The sequence below is a fragment of the Hyperolius riggenbachi genome, chromosome 9, assembly GCF_040937935.1.
Source record: "Hyperolius riggenbachi isolate aHypRig1 chromosome 9, aHypRig1.pri, whole genome shotgun sequence".
NCBI lineage: Eukaryota > Metazoa > Chordata > Amphibia > Anura > Hyperoliidae > Hyperolius > Hyperolius riggenbachi.
Window position 1 is genome coordinate 231485725 of NC_090654.1, and position 24963 is coordinate 231510687.

Consider the following 24963-nt stretch of genomic DNA (forward strand, 5'->3'; position numbering starts at 1 on the left):
GATACGTCCAAGGTCCCTAAAAACAAAAATCCACTTACCCGGGGCTCCCTCCTGCCCCTGGTAGCCACCCAGCGCCCTCGCCGCAGCTCCGGTGGCTCCTGGTCTCCTCCGGTGCAGATGCCGACCTTGCCAGGTCGGTATCCGGGTCAGCTTCTTCTGCGCTGAAGCGTGCGGCTCATGTGGTCGCACTGATGTCATCCAGACTGTACTGAGCAGTAGTTCTGCGCAGTACAGTGCGGATGACGTCAGCGTGACCTTGTGAGCCGTACGCTGGAGCGGAGAAGAAGCCAACCTGGCAAGGTCAGCATCTGCACCGGAAGAGACCGGGAGCCACTGGAGCTGCGGCAAGGGCACAGGACGGCTGCCAGGGGCTGGAGGAAGCCCCCAGGGAAGTGGATTTTTGTTTTTTTGGGACCTTGGACGTATCCTTTAAAAATATCCTTTTAATATTTTGCTTAAAGGACTTACGAGGCCAGTTTAAAAAAAAAAAAAAAGTTAGATACCTGCATCCGTTTGTAAGGCACGGAGGACGCCGTCCGCGCCCTCCGTGCCGTTTCGCTGGGTCCCCGCCGCTCAGTAGCCCCCCGAACCGCTCGACCGCACTGCCCGGGTCGGGCTCTCCAGCCTGCAGAAAGATGGCCACCGGAGCTGGCCACGGCTGCGCAGTCCGCATAGCCGCCAGTGCGGCTGCGCAGCTCTAGGGCCAACCGCCCGATCGATGCTACAAGAAACAGCCTGTTACGTGGATCGGGGGGTTGGCCCTAGAGCTGCGCAGCCGCACTCGCGGCTATGCGGACTGCGCAGCCGCGGCCAGCTCCGGCGGCCATCTTTCTGCAGGATGGAGAGCCCGACCTGGGCAGTGCGGTCGGGGCGGTTCGGGGGGCTACTGAGCGGCGGGGACCCGGCGAAACGGCACGGAGGGCGTGGACTGCGTCCTCCGTGCCTTACAAACTGATGCAGGTATCTAACTTTTTTTTTTTTTCTAAAACTGACCTCGTAAGTCCTTTAAGAAAACTACCCAATTTCTGGGAGGAAAAAGTCTTTCTGAATTTTAGAAATGCAAATAGAGATATTCTTGGTTCTGCTCTGTATTGGGCTGGACAACAGTGCTAACGCATACATGAATTTCCCATGTAATTAAAGCTAAAGTAAAGTCAGACCTGTCTCGTTGTGGTTAGACAGTATGTAGATCAGTTTAATTTATTTATATATTTTTTTTTTTACCTGTTTTTGGTGTCTAAAAGTGGCTTACTTAAAAGTGGACCCAAATTAAAAATACAAGATTTCAGAAATAAAATCTATTTTCTAAATTATAATAAATAGCAGCCTTTTTTCAGCTGCATGACAAATCTACAATATTTTACATTTATTGGAGGAACCCCTCCCTTCCTTTCATATTGCTGGGACACAATTCGGCAGAGTGGTGGAGTAGGAAGTGTCCGGCAAAGGAGGAATTGCTAATGGCTGCCACCCGTATAACCCTAGTTATGAAAAGGGAAGGGTGAAAAGCATGCACTAAAATGCTCATAGGCTTGAAGGAGCATTAATTTATTTTTGTATGTGTCAGAGTGGTGCAACTAAATATTTTGAATTAAAGTTTAGTTTGGGTCCACTTTAATGCCATATCTAAGGAATACCCAGACATATCCTAATTGTTGCCCCTCCATTAATATGATTGGTGGAAATCTTGGGAAATGTAGTCTTCCTAGCAGCCAATTACCAAAACAGTGCTGTTTCTACACCCATCGCATATCTAAAACTATGGTGTCTTTAAATCAGACTAAGCATCCATATTTTGTGTATCATAAAAAGTATTTCCACTGTTCTTTTTACCAATATTTTCTGCTTTTATCCCTGTGCCTATAATGATATGCATGCTCTTTGTTATTCTTCAAAGTGATCTGACCAGTATTGTGTTTTTTTTTGTTTGTTTGTTTAATTGTCAAACTAACCTCTCAGTTTGTAAACTGGGCTTTGATGGTTAAAGTAAGCATTCACTTACCTACTGTGTTTCCCTAAAAAAAAGACGGTGACTTATTAATTTTTGCTCCAAAAGATGTGCTAGGGCTTATTTTCAGGAGATGTTTTATTTTTCTTTTTTGTCTTGCCTTCCCCACTGTGCCACCTCCTCCTCTGCTGGATCCACTTCCTTTCTTTTTGTTTTTTTGTCTGTGTCCCCCTTTGTACCTTTAGTGTTCTCCTGGTGTTCCCCTCTGTACCCGTGTCATCCTCTTTCCCCTGTCCTCCTATGTCCCACGTCCCCTTATGTCCTCCTTATCCTTTATTGTGTCTTCTGCTGTCCCCCTGCATCCTCCTCTTACAGCCAGCTCCATGCCGCAATCTCCTGTGCATCTTTTCTCCCCACATTTCCCCCCCCCCCCCCCCCGGCCGACTTACGTGGGCTACTACTTGGATCCCTTTAAATGAAGTCATAAAGGCTTAATTTTCTTTCCCCAGAGGCTGGTTGGTGATAGGTTGTGTTGCAGGAGTAACATTTTTTAATCTTCTGTCAGAGAAACTGAGGACTAGCACTGTAATATGGTGTCCAGATCTGTCCAGCGCTGCTCTCCTGCTATCAAGATTAATACAAATGTTTGTTCTGTAGAACTGTGCTTGAGCTGAGCTTGCTGGCCGTCTAACCGTGCGCTCCGCTGTCATTAACAGATTGCAGAGTGTTCATTTTCATGGGGGGTGAAGGAGAGTCCCCTGGACATGCAATGCTGCATTGAGTGAATAGTAGGTTGTATAACCTTCCTTCCTTTATTCAATATGTATAGCTGTGTTGTGTAGACACAAACTCTGCACTGAATTGTTCTCCATCCAGGTTTAAAGAGCACATACAAGGCAACTTACCTAGAGAATTCTTAACGCCTGAAAAGTTTGTGGAGATGCGAAAAGAATTGGCTGCAATGAGCCAGCAGATCGGAGTAAAAATTGAATATCCGACCGGCTTGGAAGAGATAACCGATCCAGCAAAGGTAAGTGGTGTGTGTCCTTCCCTCTCCTATAGTCATGTGGCCATTTCATAGTATAGGTGCCATACTTGGGAGATACCAAGGATAGCGATCGGAGAGTGTGATTATAGGCAGGTGAGCTGTAGGAATGTCGGGTGAGGGGCCGTTCAAAAAAGACTGAGGACCAATAGCTGAAAAAACAAAGAGCGTACACTTAATACAATAATCGATCAGGCTAAAAAAAACCACTGATGGACAGGTGTCACCTCCTGTGATGGCTGGCGTGCCTGTATGGGTGAACCAGCTAATGAGCTTTGTCCCACTGACTCGGCGTCTCCGGAAGACGCTGCAGAACTGTTCCTCCAAGGCTGATTGACCGTCGTCTTACAACGTAGGCTGCAGTGAGAGCATGCGAGGAGTATGGCTCAGCATGTGTCACAGCCAGTACAGGGAGGTAAAAAGTAACTCCAGCAGAGTGGTGGCAATTGAACTAATTAATGAAGCATTCATAATATAGTTTTTAAAGGGACCCTGAAAGTTAAAGAAAAAAATAGATCAGGACTTTACCTCAGGCGACCGCAGTGAATCCAGCGCAGGAGACTTGGGCGCACGGGGAGTAACTTTGGCGCCATCAGAAAACGGAGCTGAAGTTACTTTTAACACAATAATTCGGCTTCCAGCATTATTGTGTTTTTAATAGTAATGCTGGAAGCCGAATTATTTAATTTCCCACCATCCATGGCGGCCTGGAGGGGGAATAGTATTTAACAGGGCCAGGACTTGTGCAGCAGCAGGATCAGCCATATACTGGCTGTATCCTGCGCCAATTCCTCTTGTACGCACCTCAGGACGGAGAAGCCTCTGGATCATAAAGAGGCTTCCCCGTCCTTCCTCTGCAGCAGAGGGACCCCTGAGGAACTCCTTGTTGGATGCTTGTCAGAGTCTGCGCATGCGTACTAGAGGCTATCCACTCGGGCTCTGGTGGAAATTGCCAAGCACAATCGGGGCTATTTCCACCAAAGCGAGGAGCTGCTAGTGTGCATTTACGCACTGGCCCACATGTTGTTTGGTTTGGGGGGGGTTGGGGATGTCAGCACTGGATTTCCCCGATGTGAAGATTCATTAGGATAGAGAGGCTTCTTCCCTCTCCCTCCCCCCCCCCCCCCCCCCCCCCCTTTACAGGTTTACTAAGCTTAGCTACAGTTACTAAGCCAAGCAGCCTAAAGATTTATCAGATTATTCTGACTTTTTTTTTTTTTTTTCTCTCTCCTCAGCGCACAACAGAAGTTGAAAACATGCGGCATCGAATAATTGAGGTGCATCAGGAAATACTCAACTACAATGAAAATGAAGTGCATAAAAGGTGGACTTTTGAAGAAGGAGTAAGTTTCACTTGTAATGCAAACTTTGTGCAACTCTTGTTTGAGACCTTCCTCCAGTTTAAAACATTTTAAAAATTGAGGTTTTTGTTTTTTTTCTTTTTTTGCTTAATGTAGCTACACAAAAACGCTCCAAAAAACACTAGGCATGTTTAGAAAACCTCTCTAAACATGCGTAGAATCGCTCTGAAATCTGCTTCAAATACCTCTAGCGTTTTGCGGATCTGCTAGAGGTTTTTGGTGTGCACTGGGCCTAAGATGGTTTAAGAAGTCAGAGCCAACCACTTTTGCTCCTATTCTGCCTGGCCTATAGTTTGTAAGAGGAACGAGACTCTCTCGCTCCTGTTCTTTCTCACGCTCTGTACACTGCTGCGTCATTGGTTGTTTGCCGTTGCATAGCAATGGCAAACAAGTGAGTCAAGTGTTCCGTCCTGCGGGCAAAGCCTTTTGAATACATTTCAATGTACATTTCAGCGCTGCGTAATATGTTGGAACTTTATAAATACAATAAATAAATGTAGGCATTGCGCAGTGGCTGGCAGTTTGTGTGGAGAGGTTTCCACAAGAGGCTGCCATTGTTTGCGATCAAATAGCCACAGTAAACATTTAATTACGTAGCGGTGTATTTCAGTTCTGGTGCTGTACAGAACAGGAGTGAGAGGAGGGATTGATGCACTCGCTCCTCTTACATACTATTGGCAAGGCAGAATAGGAGCAAGAGCAGTTGTCTCGCTCCTCAAACAATCTTACTACGGCAGCCACATGACTTACAACTCAACTATTGGTGAGGGAGCCAGGAAATAGAGCGGTCCATTCTGTTTTTACATCAGTGGCGTCACCTATGAATGTGGTTTATTCGTATGTCTGACGCCATCAGTGTCTTCCGGAGACGCTGACATTCATGTACATTACAATAAAAAACAACTCATTAATGGTGTTGAGCCAAAATTGCCTTCATTGATAGCATTCCTTTAAATTGAACCTTTGAGTCAAATTGGGCCCCACAAGTCATGGAGTTTACTGTTTTTACAAGTCAGGGAAAGTTTTATTGTGGGTACAGTATGAAACTGTACGGGGCCCCACAATTTTTGCCGAACACTCCCATTCACTACGGTGGTAGCTGCCGGTAAACGCTGGGAAAGAGTCTGTGTGAACCTCTGTGTGAACCAGCCCTAAGCTTTCGGCTGTGCAGGCTTCTTCAGACTTCAATCCTGTTTACACAATGTAGTAACAGACTGCTATATACATGCAACATTTTACTGAGCTTGGTGAGTCCCTATAGTTTGATCAGACTCCCAACTATGGACTAAACTATCACCCCCTTCACCTAAATAGTTGCAAGTCCCATTCTTGATCTTCCTAATTTTAGGTCTACATTGTATTAACTTTTATCCATGAAGCGTTATAAAAACAGTAGCTAACCTCGGTAGAGGGAAGCGCTTGTCCACAGCCAGGAGCGTGCCAAGAAGACACTTATTCAACTGGCTACAGATTATATAAGTTTAGTGGGACTCTTTGCTGGGATGGTGGGGTGTAAGAAGATAAGGGAAGCCTCAGGACTTATTTTAATGCTTCAGGGGTCCTTTGAAAATGAATAAATTGGGTGACGTACTTAACCATTGACTTGCAGGATTTGATTGGTACTGACTCTTCTAGTGGTTTCAATGGCCTTGACATGCATTTTCCGTTGACCTTTACAGAGGTGAAATAACTTGGCAGTAGCACTAAAATACTTTCAGCGGGATTACTAGAAATGCCGGTTAAATATTGAGAACAATGGAAATTGGTATTTTTCTGGAGTTGTAAACGCCAGCATAGTCCCGATGCTTGTCTGGAGCCTAGCATAATCTTCCACTGCTTGGAGCAGCCAACCACGTTCTTCTTTCCCACAGCTAGCCCATGCATATTGTTCCCTTGGCCAAACTCCACTCCTCTTACTCTGCCCCAACTATGTGCTCCACCCTTCATTTGTGCTTCTCCTATGCTTGTCACCAACCCTACCTGCTCCCATGATGTCGCCTGTGGTGCTCAACAGACCTACAATATGCGAGAAAGGTGATTAATTCATTGTTCATTTGATGTGTTGAATGCAGCCACTGTAGATCAGAATTAGGAAAGTGCTTATATTACAGGAACATTGCCCAGAGTTGCTTTGACAGTGCCCCTCTTCTTGATTCTTAGGAATTAAGATTTATATAAGTTCTATTATTGCTTCCCAACACCAATTTTAGAATTGGTGCAACTGTTTTTTTTTATTTATTTATTATATAATTTGTTTGCTTTTCTGCAGATTAAACGTCCCTACTTCCATGTAAAGCCTTTAGAGAAGATCCAACTGAACAACTGGAAAGAGTATTTGGATTTTGAGATTGAGAATGGCTCACATGAACGCATAGTGATCCTATTTGAGAGATGTGTCATCGCCTGCGCCCTCTACGAGGAGTTTTGGGTTAAGGTAAGGACCCTTTCCGCTCTCTCCCTTCCATTCCCTCTCAATTTGACACATTGACGTCATTCCTAACCCTGTATTCTTTTTTTGAATTCTGTTCATCTATAACTGTATCTATTGCATTAGGGGGATGGTCTGCTTGCAACCAGATTTGACCGCTGCATATGCCAACAGCGTTGCCTCCCTTCGCCCTTCCTTACAGAGTCTAGTCTAGTGGTTCAATAAAGGTGCTGAATGGGTTTACAACAAGAATTTTATTGTTCACGTTTTTGCATTTTTCTTGTTCCTGAAGGGGTTAATAGAGTATCTCTGTCTCTTGTTTAGTATGCCAAGTACATGGAGCAACAAAGCATTGAGGGGGCAAGACATGTCTACACCCGGGCCTGCACCATTCACCTGCAGAAGAAGCCTTTGGTTCATCTCTTGTGGGCAGCATTTGAAGAGCAACAAGGTAAGTTTACCTGCTCAGGACTTCTTTTTAAAAAATTAAGATGAACACCTGAAAAAATAAAGTTAGCGTATATACTTGCATGCAAGCTGAATTTTTGGGTCGAAAAGTGTGGGGATAGTTACCTCTCCTTGTTCCTGGCAGTGTCTCCTGTGCAGCTCTCCTTGCTAGGTGTCCAGGTTTCACTTTCTTTACGTCCAGGGGAGCCATTTCCTGTTTTCCTTGCAGTTCCATACTTGGCCATTAGATGCCAGCAGTGAGTACAAAGCTCCAAGGGAGAGGAGAAGATGGCTGCCCAAAGACCAGAAGACACTGAAGCTGATGCTCACCTATGTAGAGGGAAGTCTCTGGAACCCAAAGAGCAACCCTGAGCCTTCCCAGTCCTCTCTCTGTGCCTTCGGTCCACCCATGTGTCCCGTGTTTTAGTTATTTGACCAAGTCAAATACGCTGTCAGGACTCCTTGGAGGGCTTCGGAAGCACTCATGTCTGACCTGCTGGTGGTTTGATTTGTTGGGTGGGGGTTTTGTTTTTCATTCACTGTTTAGATTACTAGTGATGAAGCCCTTTATGGGTGAAACATGTTGAGAAATGTGTATGAAGGACTATTCACCACCTCACTGTACTACCGGTACTAGTCATTTGTGTGTAGGGTTAGCACTGTTTGGGGGGCCGGTGTATTTACACCATTCAGGTTTGGCTTACCGATTATAGCCCAGCCTAATAATCAGTACCTCCGTATTTATATTGAGATCTTGAGCCTCACCATAGTACCCTACCTGGTGATTTACCATTCACATTGTCGCATAAGTACCATTATTTTGACACATCATGTATAGCACTGTCTTAGCCTGTGTATGTGTTTACACACACACACACTCTAGTATGTATTTCGTATATTAGTATGTACACACATACACACGCACACACACACTGGACTATAAGACACACCTAGGTTTAGAGAACAGAACCCAGGAAAAAAAAGAAATATATACTGGTGCCACCCAGGAAAAAAAATAAATATATACTGGTGCATCCATGATGAAGGGACTACTTGTGAGTTATGCCCTACCAGCTGATGGCCCCGCGTTGCCGGAGTATGTATTTGGCTGGTGTTGGCACCGCCCACTTTTTCTAATCTTCACACACAATTACTCCATGACCTCAGTGTTCTCCCCAGGCTCTTTTAGCCGGGTGCTCCACCCGGCTAGTTTTGGTGAGCAATCCGGCTGTCGTCAGCTCACCTCCTATGCTGTAAGCAGAGAAGCGCCGGCCCTGCATTCTCTCATCTCGCCCCACCCGGCTATTTTTTCATGACACCCGCCTGGAAAAAAATTCTGGGGAGAACACTAGACCTAGTTTGTGAGCTTTGCGGTCTTTGGCATCAATAGTTTGCATTGAAATGAAACCAATCTCATTGGCTGTTTGTGGATCCACCCCCTCTTCTGAATTTGAACCCCAGTCACCCATTGACCAACTGTACCAGGTTTGAGGCTTGTGCCATTAACAGTGCAAGAATGGCAGCAATCAAATATTCCCCTTGAAAAGCAATAGGTGAATTTTGATTGGCTTTTGTAGGCTCCACCCACTTGTCCGAATATTAATCATAGTCACTGAGTGACCAACTGTGTAAAGTTTGAGAATCCTGCCATTAACAGTATAAAAATACCTGCAGTTTAAATTTTCCCAGTGAAATTTGTATTTGTCTCGGCCCCCTTTTTGATTATGGGGATAAAAATGATCTTGTATGTTGTTCCAGGTAATGTACTATGTGTGTGCCAAATTTCATTCAAATCTGTTCAGCCATTGTTGTGTGATTGAGTAACAAACCTCTACATTTTATAATATTAGTAAGATTTATACCCCATGCCCTCTTGTACTTTTTGTGTCCCACATGTGTCTGCCTCTGTCCTCCTTGGGGCCTTCTCTATGCTCCTTTGTGTCCCCCTCTACATGGGCACAGTACAGGGAGTCTCCGACATTGCGGCGGGTTGGAGGTTTGTATTGACAGGCATTTACAAGTCAGGAACTCCCTGCATTTTGACTTTAAGATTCAGTGATTTATTTATTTTTTCATATAATTTTGCTACTCCTTATTTTTACCTGACTTGATAAAAGTTAAATTTGACTGTGTTTAGGGAACATGTATTTGCTATTTTCTCCCAAGTATTTGTCATGTAGTGTGTAAAAACCTATTGCTTGCAACAAAAGGGAAACTACGTACAGCACTGGTTCAAAGCTCTACTCCCACCTAGTCAGCTTGAAACATTTGGCAATAAAAACGTTGTTTAGTGGAAGTAATAGGCTCCATTCACATCAATCCATTCGGTCCCTTGCTACGTTTCTGGATCAGCATCTGAGGCAGATTGCTCGCCGAGTACGTTTCACAAAATAATCGCCTGCTGCCGTCCGTTTGGTCCCTGCATGCTAAAAATGCTGGTATACTGATTTCGGAGCCGTTATCAGAAGCATGAGGCTACAGTTGGTTTGCAATAGACCAATGGGAATTGTCCTTCCACAGGGGGAGAATTCTCATTGGTTCACTGAGTAGTTGACTAATCATAATCTTCCCTTGTGCTCAGGAAGGATTCCCATTGTTCTTCTGTAAAACAACCCGATGCTTCTAATGGGGCTCCAGGATCGGTATACTGGCATTTGTAGTGGATCCGAGTGGACGGAAGGTTGCGGTGACAGTTACCAAGTGGGGAACAGAAAACCGGATGGAAAAACTGATGCCCAATGTAACAAGCTAATTCATTTAAAGGAAACCTGAGATGAAACAAAGTTAAAGTGAACCAGAGACGAAGCACCCTTGTGTATTTTACCATAGAAATCAGTGGGAACATTAGAGAAAACATTTACCATGCTCTCTGTTCCATCCTCACTGCTAAAAGTGTCTGTTATCTAGCTGAGATAAGAATCCCGGACTGAGCATTGATTCTGGCTTTGCTATAATGACTCAGCTATAATGATTCCTGAGCAAAGCCAGCAGGGGGCAGGCTTGGACTTGAAGACAGCAAAGAACACAGTCTCAGCTATAATTATTCTGTAGCAAAGCCAGACCGACTGCTTAGTCGGGATTCTTATCTTAGAGGTGATAACAGGCAAATTAAACAGAGAACAATGTAACAAAGAGCAAATTAGGTGTTTACTGTCATGTTCCCACTGATTTATAAGGTAAAATACATGAGGTTGCTTCATCTCTGGTTCTCTTTAAGCATTTATACTTGCCTGGTGCTTGCAGGCCATGGTCTACTTGCTGCATTCTTGGGCTGCTCTGTTGTCCTCCAGTCATCTCTGGTAAATTCTTCAGTTGCCCTCCGTTGCATCCACTGTGCATGCATGGTCCCGGCTGTGTGCGCTCCCCAATTGTTCTCCTGTAGACAGAAGGGTTCTGCGCATGCGCAGTTTGTGAAGACTAACTGCGCAGGATGGGAAGGCGCATGACTAGAACTTTGCATGTGCAGTGGAGTGTGACTGAAAAAGTTACGGGAGCCGACCGCTGAACAATGGAGTGGCCCTGCAGGACAGTGAGGGAGGCCGCCACCTACAGGGGGCTGAGGAAGCCCCCCATGTAAGTATAAATACTTATGTTTGTTTCATTTCAGGTACACTTTATAAAGAAAACAGATCAAGTTTTATAGCATTCATTTTTATCCGCTACGGTATGAACCTATCCTTCCTGTTTGACAAATCATGCCTCCAGACTGACAGCCCATCATGGCTTCAAACTTATCTTAAAGGAAACCAGAGCTGAAGAAACCCTTTTTTTTTAAATTTATACATACCTTGGGTTACCTCCAGCCCCATCCGCACGGATCGCTCCCACGCCGCCGTCCAGTCTTCTCCCACTTCTGTACCAGGTCCCATTACTTCCTCCAGATGTGGCCAGTCTGCGCAAGAGAAGTGCGCCATTCATGTACCTTTCCAGCAGCTGCTGGAGAGATACATAGAGGGCGCAGCTGCTGGAAAGGTACATGAATGGCGCACTTCACTTGCGTCAGACTGGCCGCGACTGGAGGAAGTAACGGGACCTGGTACAGAAGTGGGAGAAGACTGTGGACGGCGGCGTGGGAGCGATCCGTGCGGATGGGGCTGGAGGAAACCCCAGGTATGTATAAAAACTTCGCCACCCTCGGCTCTGGTACACTTTAAAGGGTGAGAAGGTAGAGACCAGGCAGCTGCAGAGTGATGTGGAGGGAATGAGGAGCTGCATATTGGTGCAGCAGGCATCTTACGCCTTTGCCCCTTTACTTTATGGCAGATACTGGTTTAACCACTGCAGTCATAAAACCCCTTAACCTATTTTGGTTCCTGGACGTAGTTTCTACGTCCAGGAACCATGCGCGCTACTGCGGCCGATCGCGCGCGTGCACGCGCACTCCCGGCCGCGGATTCGGTAGCCAGGGAATCAATGTATCGGGCTACGGAGCCCGATCATTGATTCCTCTCCCCCGCTGAAAAAGCGACAGCTTCTCTCAGAAGCTGCGCCTTTTCTGGCCGTTCCCTTCCAGATGCGTCACTGTAAGTGTATGTTACGCTTAGAGTGACGTCATGTAAACAAACTCATGGCCGCCATCTTGTGGCCAAAAAGTAATACTACACCTGTAAAAAAAAATAATTTAAAATTAACACACATTTACATTATAAATGTATTGTTTACCTCCCACCCTCCCAAAACTACCCAAATAAAATGTTTACAATAAAAAAAACCAAAACATGTAAATATTTACCTAAGGGTCTAAACTTTTTAAATATCAATGTAAAGATGAAATATTTCTATTTTTTTTATTTCCAAATAAAATATTGTCGCCATACATTGTGATAGGGACATAATTTTAACAGTGTTATAATCGGGACATATGGGCAAATACAATACGTGAGTTTTAATTATGGAGGCATGTATTATTTTAAAACTATAATGGCTGAACACTGAGAAATAATGAATTTTTCCATTTTTTTCTTATTCTTCCTGTTAAAATGCATTTACAGTAAAGTGGCTCTTAGCAAAATGTACCCCCCAAAGAAAGCCTAATTGGTGGCGGAAAAAACAAGATATAGATCAGTGCATTGTGATAAGTAGTGATAAAGTTATAGGCTAATGAATGGGAGGTGAACATTTCTCACGTGAAAACGACGGAACCTGAATGGGTTAAGGACCAGAGACTTTTTTTCCATTCAGACCACTGCAGCTTTCACGGTTTATTGCTCGGTCATACAACCTACCATCTAAATGAATTTTACCTCCTTTTCTTGTCACTAATACAGCTTTCTTTTGGTGCTATTTGATTGCTGCTGCGATTTTTACTTTATTATATTCATCAAAAAAGACATGAATTTTGTCCAAAAATAGTTTTTTTATTTTTTTTTTTTATTTATTTTTTTTACTTTCTGTGCTGACATTTTTCAAATAAAGTAAAATTTCTGTATACATGCAGCACGAAAAATGTGGACAAACATGTTTTAGATAAAAAAAAACAACCCATTCAGCCTATATTTATTGGTTTTGGTAAAAGTTATAGCGTTTACAAACTATGGTGCCAAAAGTGAATTTTCCCATTTTGAAGCATCTCTGACTTTTCTGACCACCTGTCATGTTTCATGAGGTGCTAAAATTCCAGGATGTTATAAATACCCCCAAATGACCCCATTTTGGAAAGAAGACATCCCAAAGTATTCACTGAGAGGCATGGTGAGTTCATAGAAGATTTTATTTTTTGTCACAAGTTAGCGGAAAATGACACTTTGTGACAAAAAAAAGAAAAAAAATTTCCATTTCTTCTAACTTGCGACCAAAAAAATGAAATCTGCCACAGACTCACTATGCTCCTCTCTGAATACCTTGAAGGGTCTACTTTCCAAAATGGGGTCATTTGTGGGGTGTGTTTACTGTCCTGGCATTTTGGGGGGTGCTAAATTGTAAGCACCCCTATAAAGCCTAAAGGTGCTCATTGGACTTAGGGCCCCTTAGCGCAGTTAGGCTGCAAAAAAGTGCCACACGTGGTATTGCCGTACTCAGGAGAAGTAGTATAATGTGTTTTGGGGTGTATTTCTACACATACCCATGCTGGGTGGGAGAAATATCTCTGTAAATGACAATTTTTTTCTTTTTTTTTCTTTTTTTTTTTACACACAATTGTCCATTTACAGAGATATTTCTCCGACTCAGCATGGGTATGTGTAAAAATACACCCCAAAACACATTATACTACTTCTGAGTACAGCGATACCACGTGTGGCACTTTTTTGCACCCTAACTGCGCTAAGGGGCCCAAAGTCCAATGAGTACCTTTAGGATTTCACAGGTGATTTTGCGACATTTGGTTTCAAGACTACTCCTCACGGTTTAGGGCCCCTAAAATGCCAGGGCAGTATATTTTAGAAAGAAGACACCTAAAGGTATTCCGTTAGGAGTATGGTGAGTTCATAGAAGATTTTATTTTTTCATAAGTATGCGGAAATTGATTTTAATTGTTTGTTTTCACAAAGTGTCATTTTCCGCTAACTTGTGACAAAAAATAAAATCTTCTATGAACTCGGCATACTCCTAACGGAATACCTTGGGGTGTCTTCTTTCTAAAATGGGGTCATTTGTGGGGTTCCTATACTGCCCTGGCATTTTAGGGGCCCTAAACCGTGAGGAGTAGTCTTGAAACCAAATGTCGCAAAATGGGGGGGGGGCAGATCAGTGTGTTTGGGTGCAGACTAGGGTGGCTGCAGCCTGCCCTGGTGGTCCCTCGGACACTGGGACCACCAGGGCAGGAGGCAGCCTGTATAATACGCTTTGTATACAATACAAAGCGTATTATACGCTTTGTATGCGGCAGATCGGGGTTTAACATCGCGCCAGCGCTTCCGTATGGCCGGCGGGATGTCAACGCGGGTGGGCGGAGCCTAATGCCGGCGGATGCGCGCATCAATGCGCGCTATCCCCTGCCCGGAAGAGTCCCAGGACCCAACGCCAATGTGGTCCTGGGGCTGCCACTTTGCCGCCAATGTGCAGTGGGCGGTCGGCAAGTGGTTAAAGCAGAATTTTAGAGACAGGAGCTTACTAGATGCATTCTGCTGACCTCATTCCATGTGAGCTAGACCAGTATGGAGCCTCCAGGTGATAACAGAAGCGACAGCGGTTATGACTTGCCATTATGCAAGTGCATTTCTGGAATTTTGTAATATGTAATAAGTGATTCTCTTTAAATGTATGCAATAGTTTTTACTTACTCACAGACTATTCTTGAACAATTTGTGATTAGAAATCCTCTAAAGCTGTTGTTCTGCATTCATTTCTTAACTGGGAGATTTATAGTGAACCAGAAATCTAATAAAATAAAGAAATAATACATATCTGGGGCTTCCTCCAGCCCCCTTCACGCTGATCGGTTCCTCACAGTCATACTCCGCTGCTTGGATCTTCTGCTTCAGGTTCCCTTTAGTCAGGATGAAGTGCGCATGCTCCCGTTGGGAGAATTCTGTGCCTGCGCAGTACTACTAAGCAGGCGCAGAACGGTCACGGGAGCGTGCGGCTGGACTGCGCTGTGTGGCCACGGAGATACCGGGGCTTCTACCGGAGGAGGCGGAGGACGGCGAGTGACTTTTCGTGAAGGATGTTAGACGAAGCCCCAGGTATGTATAATTTTTCTTTTTATTAGATCTCTGGTACACTTTAACGTCCACTGTGGGATTTTTAATATAAAGTGAAAATGCCTTAAAGAGAACCCGAGGTGGGATTTAATCATGTTAGTGGGGCACAGAGGCTGGTTGCGCACACTAACACCAGCCTCCGTTGCCCCATGGTGTGCCTCCAGGACCCCTCTGCGCGCTGCTATACCCCCCGCAGTGCTAGCGACATACAGCGTGTCGCCAGCACAATGTTTACCTATGCGCTGTCAGCGCCGCTCCCCCGCCTCCTCCGTATTGGCGCTACCCGCCCGCGTCCCTTCCCTCCCGCTGATTGGAGGGAAGGGACGCGGGCGGGTAGCGCCTATACGGAGGAGGCGGGGGAGCGGCGCTGATAGACAGCGCTTAGGTAAACATTGTGCTGGCGACGTGCTGCGTGTCGCTAGCACTGCGGGGGGTATAGCGGTGCGCAGGTGTTCCTGGAGGCACACCATGGGGCAACGGAGGCTGGTGTTAGTGTGCACAACCAGCCTCTGTGCTCCACTAACATAATTAAATCCCACCTCAGGTTCTCTTTAAAGGACACCTGAGAGGGGGAAAAAAATATGTACCTGTGGCTTTCTCCAGCCCATTTCAGACTGTTGGCTCCCTCGCCGTGCTCCCAGGCCGCTCTGATCCCCTGCTGGTCGGATCTGTACATCTGAGAAGTCATGCTTTGTCGCACATCACCAGCCACGACCGGACTGCAAAAGCGCCGACTGAAGCAGACTTGTTGATTTACCAGGCCGGCTAGAGGACAATTGAGGCGGTCTAGGAGAATTGTGAGGGAGCCAATGGCATCAAAGGGGCTGGAGGAAGCCCCAGTTGTGTGTATCCCCCCCCCCCTATTCTCAGGTACGCTTTAACACGGTGAGCTTAGCCCTTGAGTGATCCATTCACGTCTGCTCAGCTAGCATGCTATACAGGTGTCAGAATGAAAATGATCTGAGAATAGAATATTCCTTAAAAAGTGGACCTTAAAGCGGACCTGAACGCAGAACTTCTTCTCTGCTCTAAAAGATACACAACAGTATAATAACCTTTAAAGCAAAACATTTCTTTGTTACAACAGAGTAACCAAGCAGCTCAGGGTGACCCAAACTACTAGGAATGTATAGGGGGATAAAAGGAACCAAAAAGCCCTCCTACTAAAAAAAAGCAAAGCTTGGTGTAATTGCCTTCTTAAAACAGAAGGAAATTTGCAATAATTCAGTTATAAATGAACATTTGTGGTTACCCACAATGCACTACTACTAAATATGCAAATGATCCCTTTTCGCCCTTGTTAAGCCAAGCAAGCATCCAGAACCGCTGGTGTATAGCAAGCCTATAGCTTTAAGTTTTACACAGCCATATCAAACCCACATGTAGACAGCCTGTTTCAGACTTTTGGTCCTCATCAGTACATGCCAGGGATTGATAAGGCTGTATGAAATAGGGCTTAGACGAGTACAACAGAGTAACCAAGCAGCTCAGGGTGACCCAAACTACTAGGAATGTATAGGGGGATAAAAGGAACCAAAAAGCCCTCCTACTAAAAAAGCAAAGCTTGGTGTAATTGCCTTCTTAAAATAGGTTACTCTGTTGTACTCGTCCAAGCCCTATTTCATACTTGCCAGATCCTTTAGAAGTGAGGTAGCCGCTGTACATGCTAAATTCACTCGGGATAGGTGTTCTTTATCGGTTGCCATGGCCGAGTTCAATCCAGGATGTGTATGTAGCTTCACCGTAGTGATAAAAGCCAATGGCTGGGCTCCTAATCATGTGATAATGCCTATAAGATAGCATCTGACACTGTGCATGCATGCTGCATAACCCCTTTACCTGCTTTGGGTCATTGGATGCCCTTCTCCATGTATTTTTGAACAAGCGGAGCACATTGTAAAGATGGTGCCTTAGATTTAGGGGAGAAGGTAAAAAGCCTGGGCTGTATGTTATCTGGGAAATGTTATTTTTGTCAAGATAGATGGCTGTATTATCCAATAGGAATGCTTAAAGATCCAGCTCAATTTACACTTTCTCATGTGGTTTCTATGGAGGATAATCTTTGATTTTATGCACTTTTCTCTCCATTTCTTTTGCTCAGGTGTGCTTCTGGGTCACTTAATTCTGCATTTTTTTTAATTTGATATTTGGCCTTTCAGGTAACGTTGATGAAGCCAGGAACATATTGAAAACAGTAGAAGAGTATGTAGACGGCTTGGCGATGGTTCGATTGAGGCGCGTGAATCTCGAAAGACGACATGGAAACGTAAAGGAGGCAGAAAAACTGTTGATGGAAGCCATAAAAACCGCTAAAACCAATAGCGAGTTTTCATTTTTTGCGATAAAACTTTCCCGCTTCTATGCCAAAATTCAGAAGAATGTGGGGATGGCAAAGAAAGTGTTAACTGACGCTCTACAGAGAGACAAAGTAAGTCGTTGTGGTGAAAATGGAAGCTGAGTTTTTGGGTTTGTCTGCTGGTAGCTTAGTTGAAAGACCCGTTTTTTTCACAGTAATTTTACAGAATACTTGCAGACAGCCTGTTCCGGTCTGTTGGTCCTGATCAGTGCATGGCACGGATTGATATGGCTCTATGGAATAGGACTTGGACCAGTACAGCAGAATACCCAAGCAGCTCAGGGTGACCCATGCCTTCTTTAAAACAGAAGGTATTTGCAATGATTTAAAGTTAACCAGAGATGGTAAACTCTAAAGATTTGATACTTACCCAAGGCTTCCTCCAGCCCCATAAGCTCATCTGAGTCCCACGCTGTCCTCCCGCCCTCTCCCGTTCAGCCGTGATCAGCCCACGTAACCGTCTGTCGGGTCCAGTCTGGGTCTACTGCGCATGCGCAGATGAGCTAATGGGGATCGAGGAAGCCCCGGGTAAGTATTAAATCTTTAGAGTTTAACTTCTCTGGTTAACTTTAAGTAAGCAACTGTAGTTTCCTACAATGCACCGCTTCTGAATATGCAAATGATCTCTTTATGCCAATGGAGCCAGGCCTGCATCCAAAACCACTGGAGTATAGCAAGCCTATACACAGAACTGGTCTGAAATACAGTACACTTACCTGTGAGCACTGAGGCAGAGGTGGGCAAATTTATACAGAATTCTGAAGCCATTTCAAATCCTGGAATGGTAAACTTTCTTTTTGAAGGTTTTTATAAAAGTCAATATTAGACAGCATTTTCCCATGCAGGGGAGAATAATTGATGCACAATGAAGTAAGCAAAACTTCACAGCAAATGAACAAGCCTCCACAATTAAGGTTATTGTTGCGTAAAGGACAGGTCCGATGTGTAAAAAAAAAAAAAATCTACTTACCTGGGGCTCTCTCCGGCCCCTGGAAGCCTATCTATCGTTTGCTGCAGCTCCACCCCCATCCATTGCAGATGCCGACCACGCGGTCATGCATCCTGGAGCGTTCTGCACAGGCGCAGAAGTACTGCACTTGCGCAGAACACACCAGGCTACGTAAGTGTGATCGCAAGCGGCGTGGCTGCGTGCAGGTGCTATAGCTGCCGATCTATCAAGGTCGGCATCTGCAATGGAGGGGACCGGCTGGGAGCAGAGCTGTGGCAAGGGACAGATAAGATGACAGGGGCTGGAGGAAGCCCCAGGTAAGTAGATCTTTTTTCACTTTTAATTGTGCTCAATAAATTTCTACTGTGCAATATGTGCTTAAAACCAGTTTAACACAGATTTGCCGGGAGCGCTACTGAACACAGCACAAGTCTTGAAAATCCACAGCGCTTAATGCTGGTACGGCTTAACAGTATAGGCAAACAAAGTGACTTGTGCACTACCGATATAGTTGCCAATCCACAATGCAGTCCTAAGAGTAATGGCTAGTAAGATTGCCAGGATCCTTAATTAGCACCCCTACAGCAGGCATATCAGTCAGCAAAGCGGTGCAATGCAAAGACCTGCATCCCGGTTGGAGCAGACTGTCTGCATTGTAGCAGTTTTACCCCTCAGTCAGGGTGCAAGAGGGATTGCTTCACTTGTGCAGGCAAGATTACCATACACTGCTGGGATGAGTTTTCACTTCCAACTCGGTTAAGAACTTACCTACACGATTTGTACATAGTACTCAATCTGTTTGCCCTCATCCTGCGTGGTGGTGGTAAAATTGGCGAGTGATTGCCCAATGAAAATTTGATGTGTTTTCTCTGCAGAGAGCAGAAGAAGCGTACTTTTTCTCTGGTCATTGGCTGAAGCTCTCTGAGGCATGTGTCACTCTGCCCCCCTCTTTTTCTGCTGAAGTGACTGAGCTGTTGCCATGGTGGTGTCTGTCCAGCTGAGGGAGTGAAGACACATTCCTCAGAGACCTTCAGTTGGCAATGATTACATTTTCCTTTCCTGATGAAAAGATCTAAGCAACCTTCCCTGCAGTGAAAATAAAGCTTTTTACACAATGAGAATGCATGGGAATGCTTTCAAATGTTGTTTTGTGTAGCTAAGAGTAGTTATGCCTGAACTAAGTGATATGGAGGCTGACATATTTATTTCCTCTTAACAAATACATATTGCCTGGCTGTCCTGCTATTATTCTGCCTCCAATATTTGAAGCCATAGACCCCAAACAAGCATATTAATCGGGTATTTCTGACTTGCTTAGTCACATTTATTTCTGGTGTGTGTGTGATCCAGACACTACTGCATCCAATGAGATCAGCAGCAGGATGCCAGGCAGCTGGTATTGTTTTAAAGACAATATGGCAGACAGAAGTTGGATACTTGCCTCTGTAAGAGGAAGCCTCTGAATGGTCCAGAGGCTTCCATGATCTTTTTGTGCCACTCCTGTAATCCACTGGGACCCTGTAAACCATCTTCAGCATTAAAATGGCAGATTGTTTACAGCCGCACTCCCCTCTGTACGAGTGCAGCTGCACTGCACAGGCATTTTTCCACCACATAAAATACCACGAAGGGATTTTGATGGTGTGGCCACTCAGATGTGTCCAGTAGGATGGAGGCACCAGAAGTTTGGGCCCATCTAGGCGGAGCATATTCGGATTCCCTGGGTGGTAGAAACTATAACCAGATTTCACCGTTGGAATTTCAAACAGCGGCCTCCAGAGATCCTCTTTGTACCCACTCGAATCCCAGATTCATCGGCAAAACTAGATATTCTAGACTAATATATACAGGACTTTACTTCAAAACAAGCTGTGGTCCTAGTTCCACGGACCAAATCTGGCCCTCAGAGCCATTCAATTTGGCCCTCAAGTGGCTTTCCCACTTTGTATTATGTTTGGACCACTCTAGACCACCAGGCAAGCTGTATTGGAGGTGAAGCCATAGAACACCAGGGAAGCCATATGGGGGAGGTAGGGTTAAAGGACAACTGAAGCGAGAGGTATATGGAGGCTTCCACATTTATTTCCTTGTAAGCAATACCACTTGCTGATCCTGCTGATCCTCTGCCTCTAATACTTTTAGCCATAGACCCTGAACAAGCATGCAGCAGATCAGATGTTTCTGACTTTGTCAGATCATGTTTCTGGTGTCAAGAAAAGGAGAGTGGGCTGCTAAAAATTACCGGTATCACACTAGATGATAGCAGGAAATCAAGTGCTGAATCGTAGATGGTAGTTGAAAAGGATCTTCTGCTACACCAACTGGCTGGATTGCAATAATAAACTCTTTATTCCAACATCATAGTACATACAGGTAAAAGCTCACGCGTATTGGAGCAAAAGCATGGCTCCTTAAAGAGAACCCGAGGTGGGAATTACTTTTACTATTGGGGCACAGAGGCTGGTTGTGCGCACTAAGACCAGCCTCTGTTGCCCCATCGTGTGTCTCCATGTCCCCCCTGCTCGCCGCTATACCCCCTGCATTGCTGGCGACACGCAGCGTGTCGCCAGCTCAATGTTTACCTTGCGCTGTCAGTCAGCGCTGCTCCCCTGCCTCCTCCGCATCGGCGCACCCGCCCGTGTCCCTTCCCTCCGGCTGATAGGAGGGAAGTGACGCGGCGGGTGGCGCCGATGCGGAGGAGGCGGGGGAGCGGCGCTGACTGACAGCGCAAGGTAAACATTGAGCTGGCGACACAGCCAGCAATGCGGGGGGTATAGCGGCGAGCAGGGGGGACATGGAGGCACACGATGGGGCAACAGAGGCTGGTCTTAGTGCGCACAACCAGCCTCTGTGCCCCAATAGTAAAAGTAATTCCCACCTCGGGTTCTCTTTAATCATAGCTGTTTTATTTCTGATGTGATTCAGACACTGCTGAAGCCAAATAGATCAGTAGGGCTGCCAGGCAACTGGAATTATTTAAAAGGAAATAAATATGGCAGCATCCATATTCTTCTCTCTTCAGTTCTCCTTTAAAGCAGTAAAAACTAGAAACTGTAAAGGGGAGGGTTGGGGCCTCTAGGCACTAGGAAACTGTATAGGGGAGGGAGGACCATTAAACACCAGGGAACTGTATAGGGTTTGGAGGGGGGTCATTAGACACCTGGGAACTTTATAAGGGAGGAAGGAGGCCAGTAGACATTGAGGTTGGCCCGCGACTAGGTCCCAGTGTACAGTTTCAGGCCCACTTTGTAATTGATTTTGACACACCTGCTTTAAAGTAGTATACGAGGGGGTGAAAAAAAATTAGATCTACTTACCCCGGGGGTTCATCCAGCCCCCTGGCAGCCGATATGTCCCTCGCCGCAGCTCCGGTGTCCTAGGATCCCCTCTGTTGCAGATGCCTACCTCTACTGTGCCTGTGCAGAACGCTCCATGCCACGTAAGCGGCTCGGGCAGGCGCGGAAGATGCCAACCTGGCAACTTTGGCATCCGCAACAGAGGGGATCCTGGGACACCGGAGCTGCAGCAAGGGACATATATCGGCTGCCAGGGGCTGGATGAAGCCCTGGGTAAGTAGATCTCAGTTTTTTATCTTCCTCAGGCGTATCCTTTATTTTCCTCAGACGTACTGGCCAACCTTTGACCCAGAGCTCTGTGCATACCAGGGCTGCGGAGTCTGAGCAATTTTGGGTGCCTGGAGTCGGGGAAAAAAAATGCTCCGACTCCTAATGAATTTAGGGCCCCTTTCCACTACACAGCTCAATCCCAAATAGCTAGTAACTTTTTAAATCGCTAGCGTTGTTACTTTATTATAGAAATCATGAGAAGTATTTTCCACTATAGTGATTCGATTTGGAAATCGCAATCGCTTTCTGGAGCAATTTTAAGAGTGATAATGCAATGCAAATGAAAAATCGCAATCTCATAACAAAATGAATGAAAAATCGCAATTGCAGGCATTTGTGATTGCTAGTGGAAAAGGGCCCTTAAACTGAATTAAAATAGAAAATATGATAAAATGTTCTATTTCTCAGATAAGTCATCAATAATTTATATACACCGTAATAGCTGTGCTTAGTCCACAAAAATGAAATAGACCAATCAAAATTAGTTACTTGTGCTGCTTTAAAGGGAATGTCCAAGCAAAATAAAAAAATGAGTTTCACTTACCTGGGGCTTCTACCAGCCCCATGCAGCCATCCTGTGCCCTCGTAGTCACTCACTGCTGCTCCAGTCCCCCGCTGGCAGCTTGCCGACCTCGGAGGCCGGCGGGCCGCATTGCGTACATTTTTACGCATTCCCGCTAGTGCAGGAACATTAACACATACCTTTTTACGCATTACTGGTTCAATGCGTAAAAATGTACGCATTGAACCAGTAATGCGTAAAAATGTATGTGTTAATGTTCCTGCACTAGCGGGAATGCGTAAAAATTTACGCAATGCGGCCCGCCGACCTCCGAGGTCGGCAAGCTGCCAGCGGGGGACTGGAGCAGCAGTGAGTGACTACGAGGGCACAGGATGGCTGCATGGGGCTGGTAGAAGCCCCAGGTAAGTGAAACTCATTTTTTTTATTTTGCTTGAACCTTCCCTTTAAAAATACGAGGACTGCTTTATTGAAGTCCGATATACATATCTGTAACTGTATATATGATGTGTACACAGGAATCTTATATATACTAAATAACCTCTATGGCGTAAGAATAAAGCCTGATGTGTAGTAGTGTCACTAATAGAGATGGTCAGTGAGATGGAAATAATTCTGCATTGATGCTGATTTATGCAAATGTATGCACTCCCTTTGCTCATGAAATCAAATAATTTGATCTGTTAAAATTTGGTTTGAATACGAATTAAAGGGTACCTGAGACGGATGAAAAGATTTTTTTTTTTTTTTTTTTTTTTTTTATACATACCTGGGGCTTCCTCCAGCCTCCTTCAGGCCAATCAGTCTCTCGCTGTCGTCCTCCACCACCTGGATCTTCTGCTATGAGTCCCGGTAATTCAGCCAGTCTGTGCAGTCCGGCCACGTGCCACTCCTACAGCCAGGAGCTTTCTGCCCCCCCGCAATAGTGCTGCGCCAGTGTAGCATGCACACTACGCCAGACTGGCTCAAGTACCTGGACTCGTAGCAGAAGATCCAGGTGGCGGAGGAAGACAGCGAGGGACTGATTAGCCTGAAGGGGGCTGGAGGAAGCCCCAGGTATGTATAAAACTTTAATTTCATCTGTCTCAGGTTTACTTTGTTGCACAGTAGTACTATACTCTACATATGCACTCCCCGCAGAGCTGCAGGGAATCCACTGAGAATGTTGTGCACATTGAACACAGAGGTGTTGTCTATCACCCATAAACCTGGTTCAGATTGTACATGAAGAATGTGTAATGGAGGAAGAATCCCCCTCATTCTCCAGCTGAGTACCTGCACATCACTCTCACATGTACCCAGAGGTACATTGCCTATGGCCTGATAGATGTTCTTTGTTTCGGTCTGTACTTTTTTCAAGTACTCTTACCAAGTACTAGTTTTAGTCTATGACTAAAGGGAATAAATATAATAGTCTCCGTATCCTTCTCACTTCAGTTGTCTTTAAAAATTCCTAAGCGTTGGCAGTTAAGATACATATTTCATGTTACATACTTTCAATGAACAAGATTGTAATGTGCAAATTAGAGGAGTCGAAGAGTCTGAGTCAGTGGAATCCTAAACTGACAGGTCGGAGTCGATGGATTTTGGTACCGACTCCACAGCCCTGATGTATACACCTTCTGTGAGTTCTGAAGGCTGTGACTGCGATCTCCATTTTCACCCTCATCATATGTGACTAGAGCATGTGAGACCAGAGACTGTGGCCACAGCATTCAGAACTGACAGACTGCAGCTACTACCTATGAGTCAAAGGTTGGTGACTTACTAAATAGAGCTTCTAACTGCATGCAGCATGATCTTATGGAAATAATTAAAATACAAGCATACTGTGGTGAGCTCAGCCTGGTGCCCTGCACCCACAGTTTGACTCCTGTCTTCACAATGACATGTTTGGATTTCATCCTTTGCATAAGATTAGCTGTATGCAATTATTGGAATAAACCAACATTCCACTGTCAGCCATGCCAGGTGTTTACTTTTTCTCTCTTCACAATTGCAGTTTATCCTGTCGTCATTGCTTATTGAGACACCTAGAGCACGCTGGTCATAACTGTTGTGGAGTATCTCTTGCCTCACCATCTAATGTACATTGGTTTTATAGTGTAGTGTTGGTTCCCTGTTCTTCATTATTTTTTTTTCATTAATAATCGGATGAGTAATTAATCCTGAGACTCCCTGATCCTGGCCGCATTAAGACAGAGCATTACATAACATAATTATTAATTTTTTTTTTTTTTTTTACTGGAAGTATTCCTTAATTTTCCAGCAAATGTGATGTTGTTTAAAGGGAATCTGAAGTGAAAATTTATGATATAACGATTTGTGTGTGTATTACAGCTAAAAAATAGAACATTCGTAGCACAGATATGAGTCTCATATTGTTTCCTGTAGAGGAAGAGTTAAGAAACTTCAGTTATCTATGCAAAAGAGCTTATCTGAGTTCTCCCACTAATTTAGTCAGAGCAGTGCTATTTTCTGAAGGCCTTATCTCAACCCGTCTCACCGTTTCTTAAAGGGACACTGTAGGGGGGTCGGGTGAAAATGAGTTGAACTTACTCGGGGCTCCTGATGGTCCCCCACAGACATCCTGTGCCCACGCAGCCACTCACCGATGCTCCGGCCGCGCCTCCGGTTCACTTC

At 45.1% G+C, this 24963-nt stretch overlaps 1 protein-coding gene across 2 annotated transcripts in view; it reads left to right on the forward strand.

Moving 5' to 3' along the window:
* The window catches only part of PRPF39 (pre-mRNA processing factor 39), an 88838-nt gene that overhangs the window by 37756 nt on the left and 26119 nt on the right, over positions 1-24963 (forward strand). For both annotated transcript variants that reach the window (XM_068254153.1, XM_068254154.1), the window contains 5 exons: positions 2825-2978; positions 4229-4336; positions 6624-6788; positions 7107-7233; positions 17029-17297. In XM_068254153.1, the coding sequence (XP_068110254.1) occupies positions 2825-2978; positions 4229-4336; positions 6624-6788; positions 7107-7233; positions 17029-17297 (823 nt within the window). The remainder of the gene's footprint in view (positions 1-2824; positions 2979-4228; positions 4337-6623; positions 6789-7106; positions 7234-17028; positions 17298-24963) is intronic.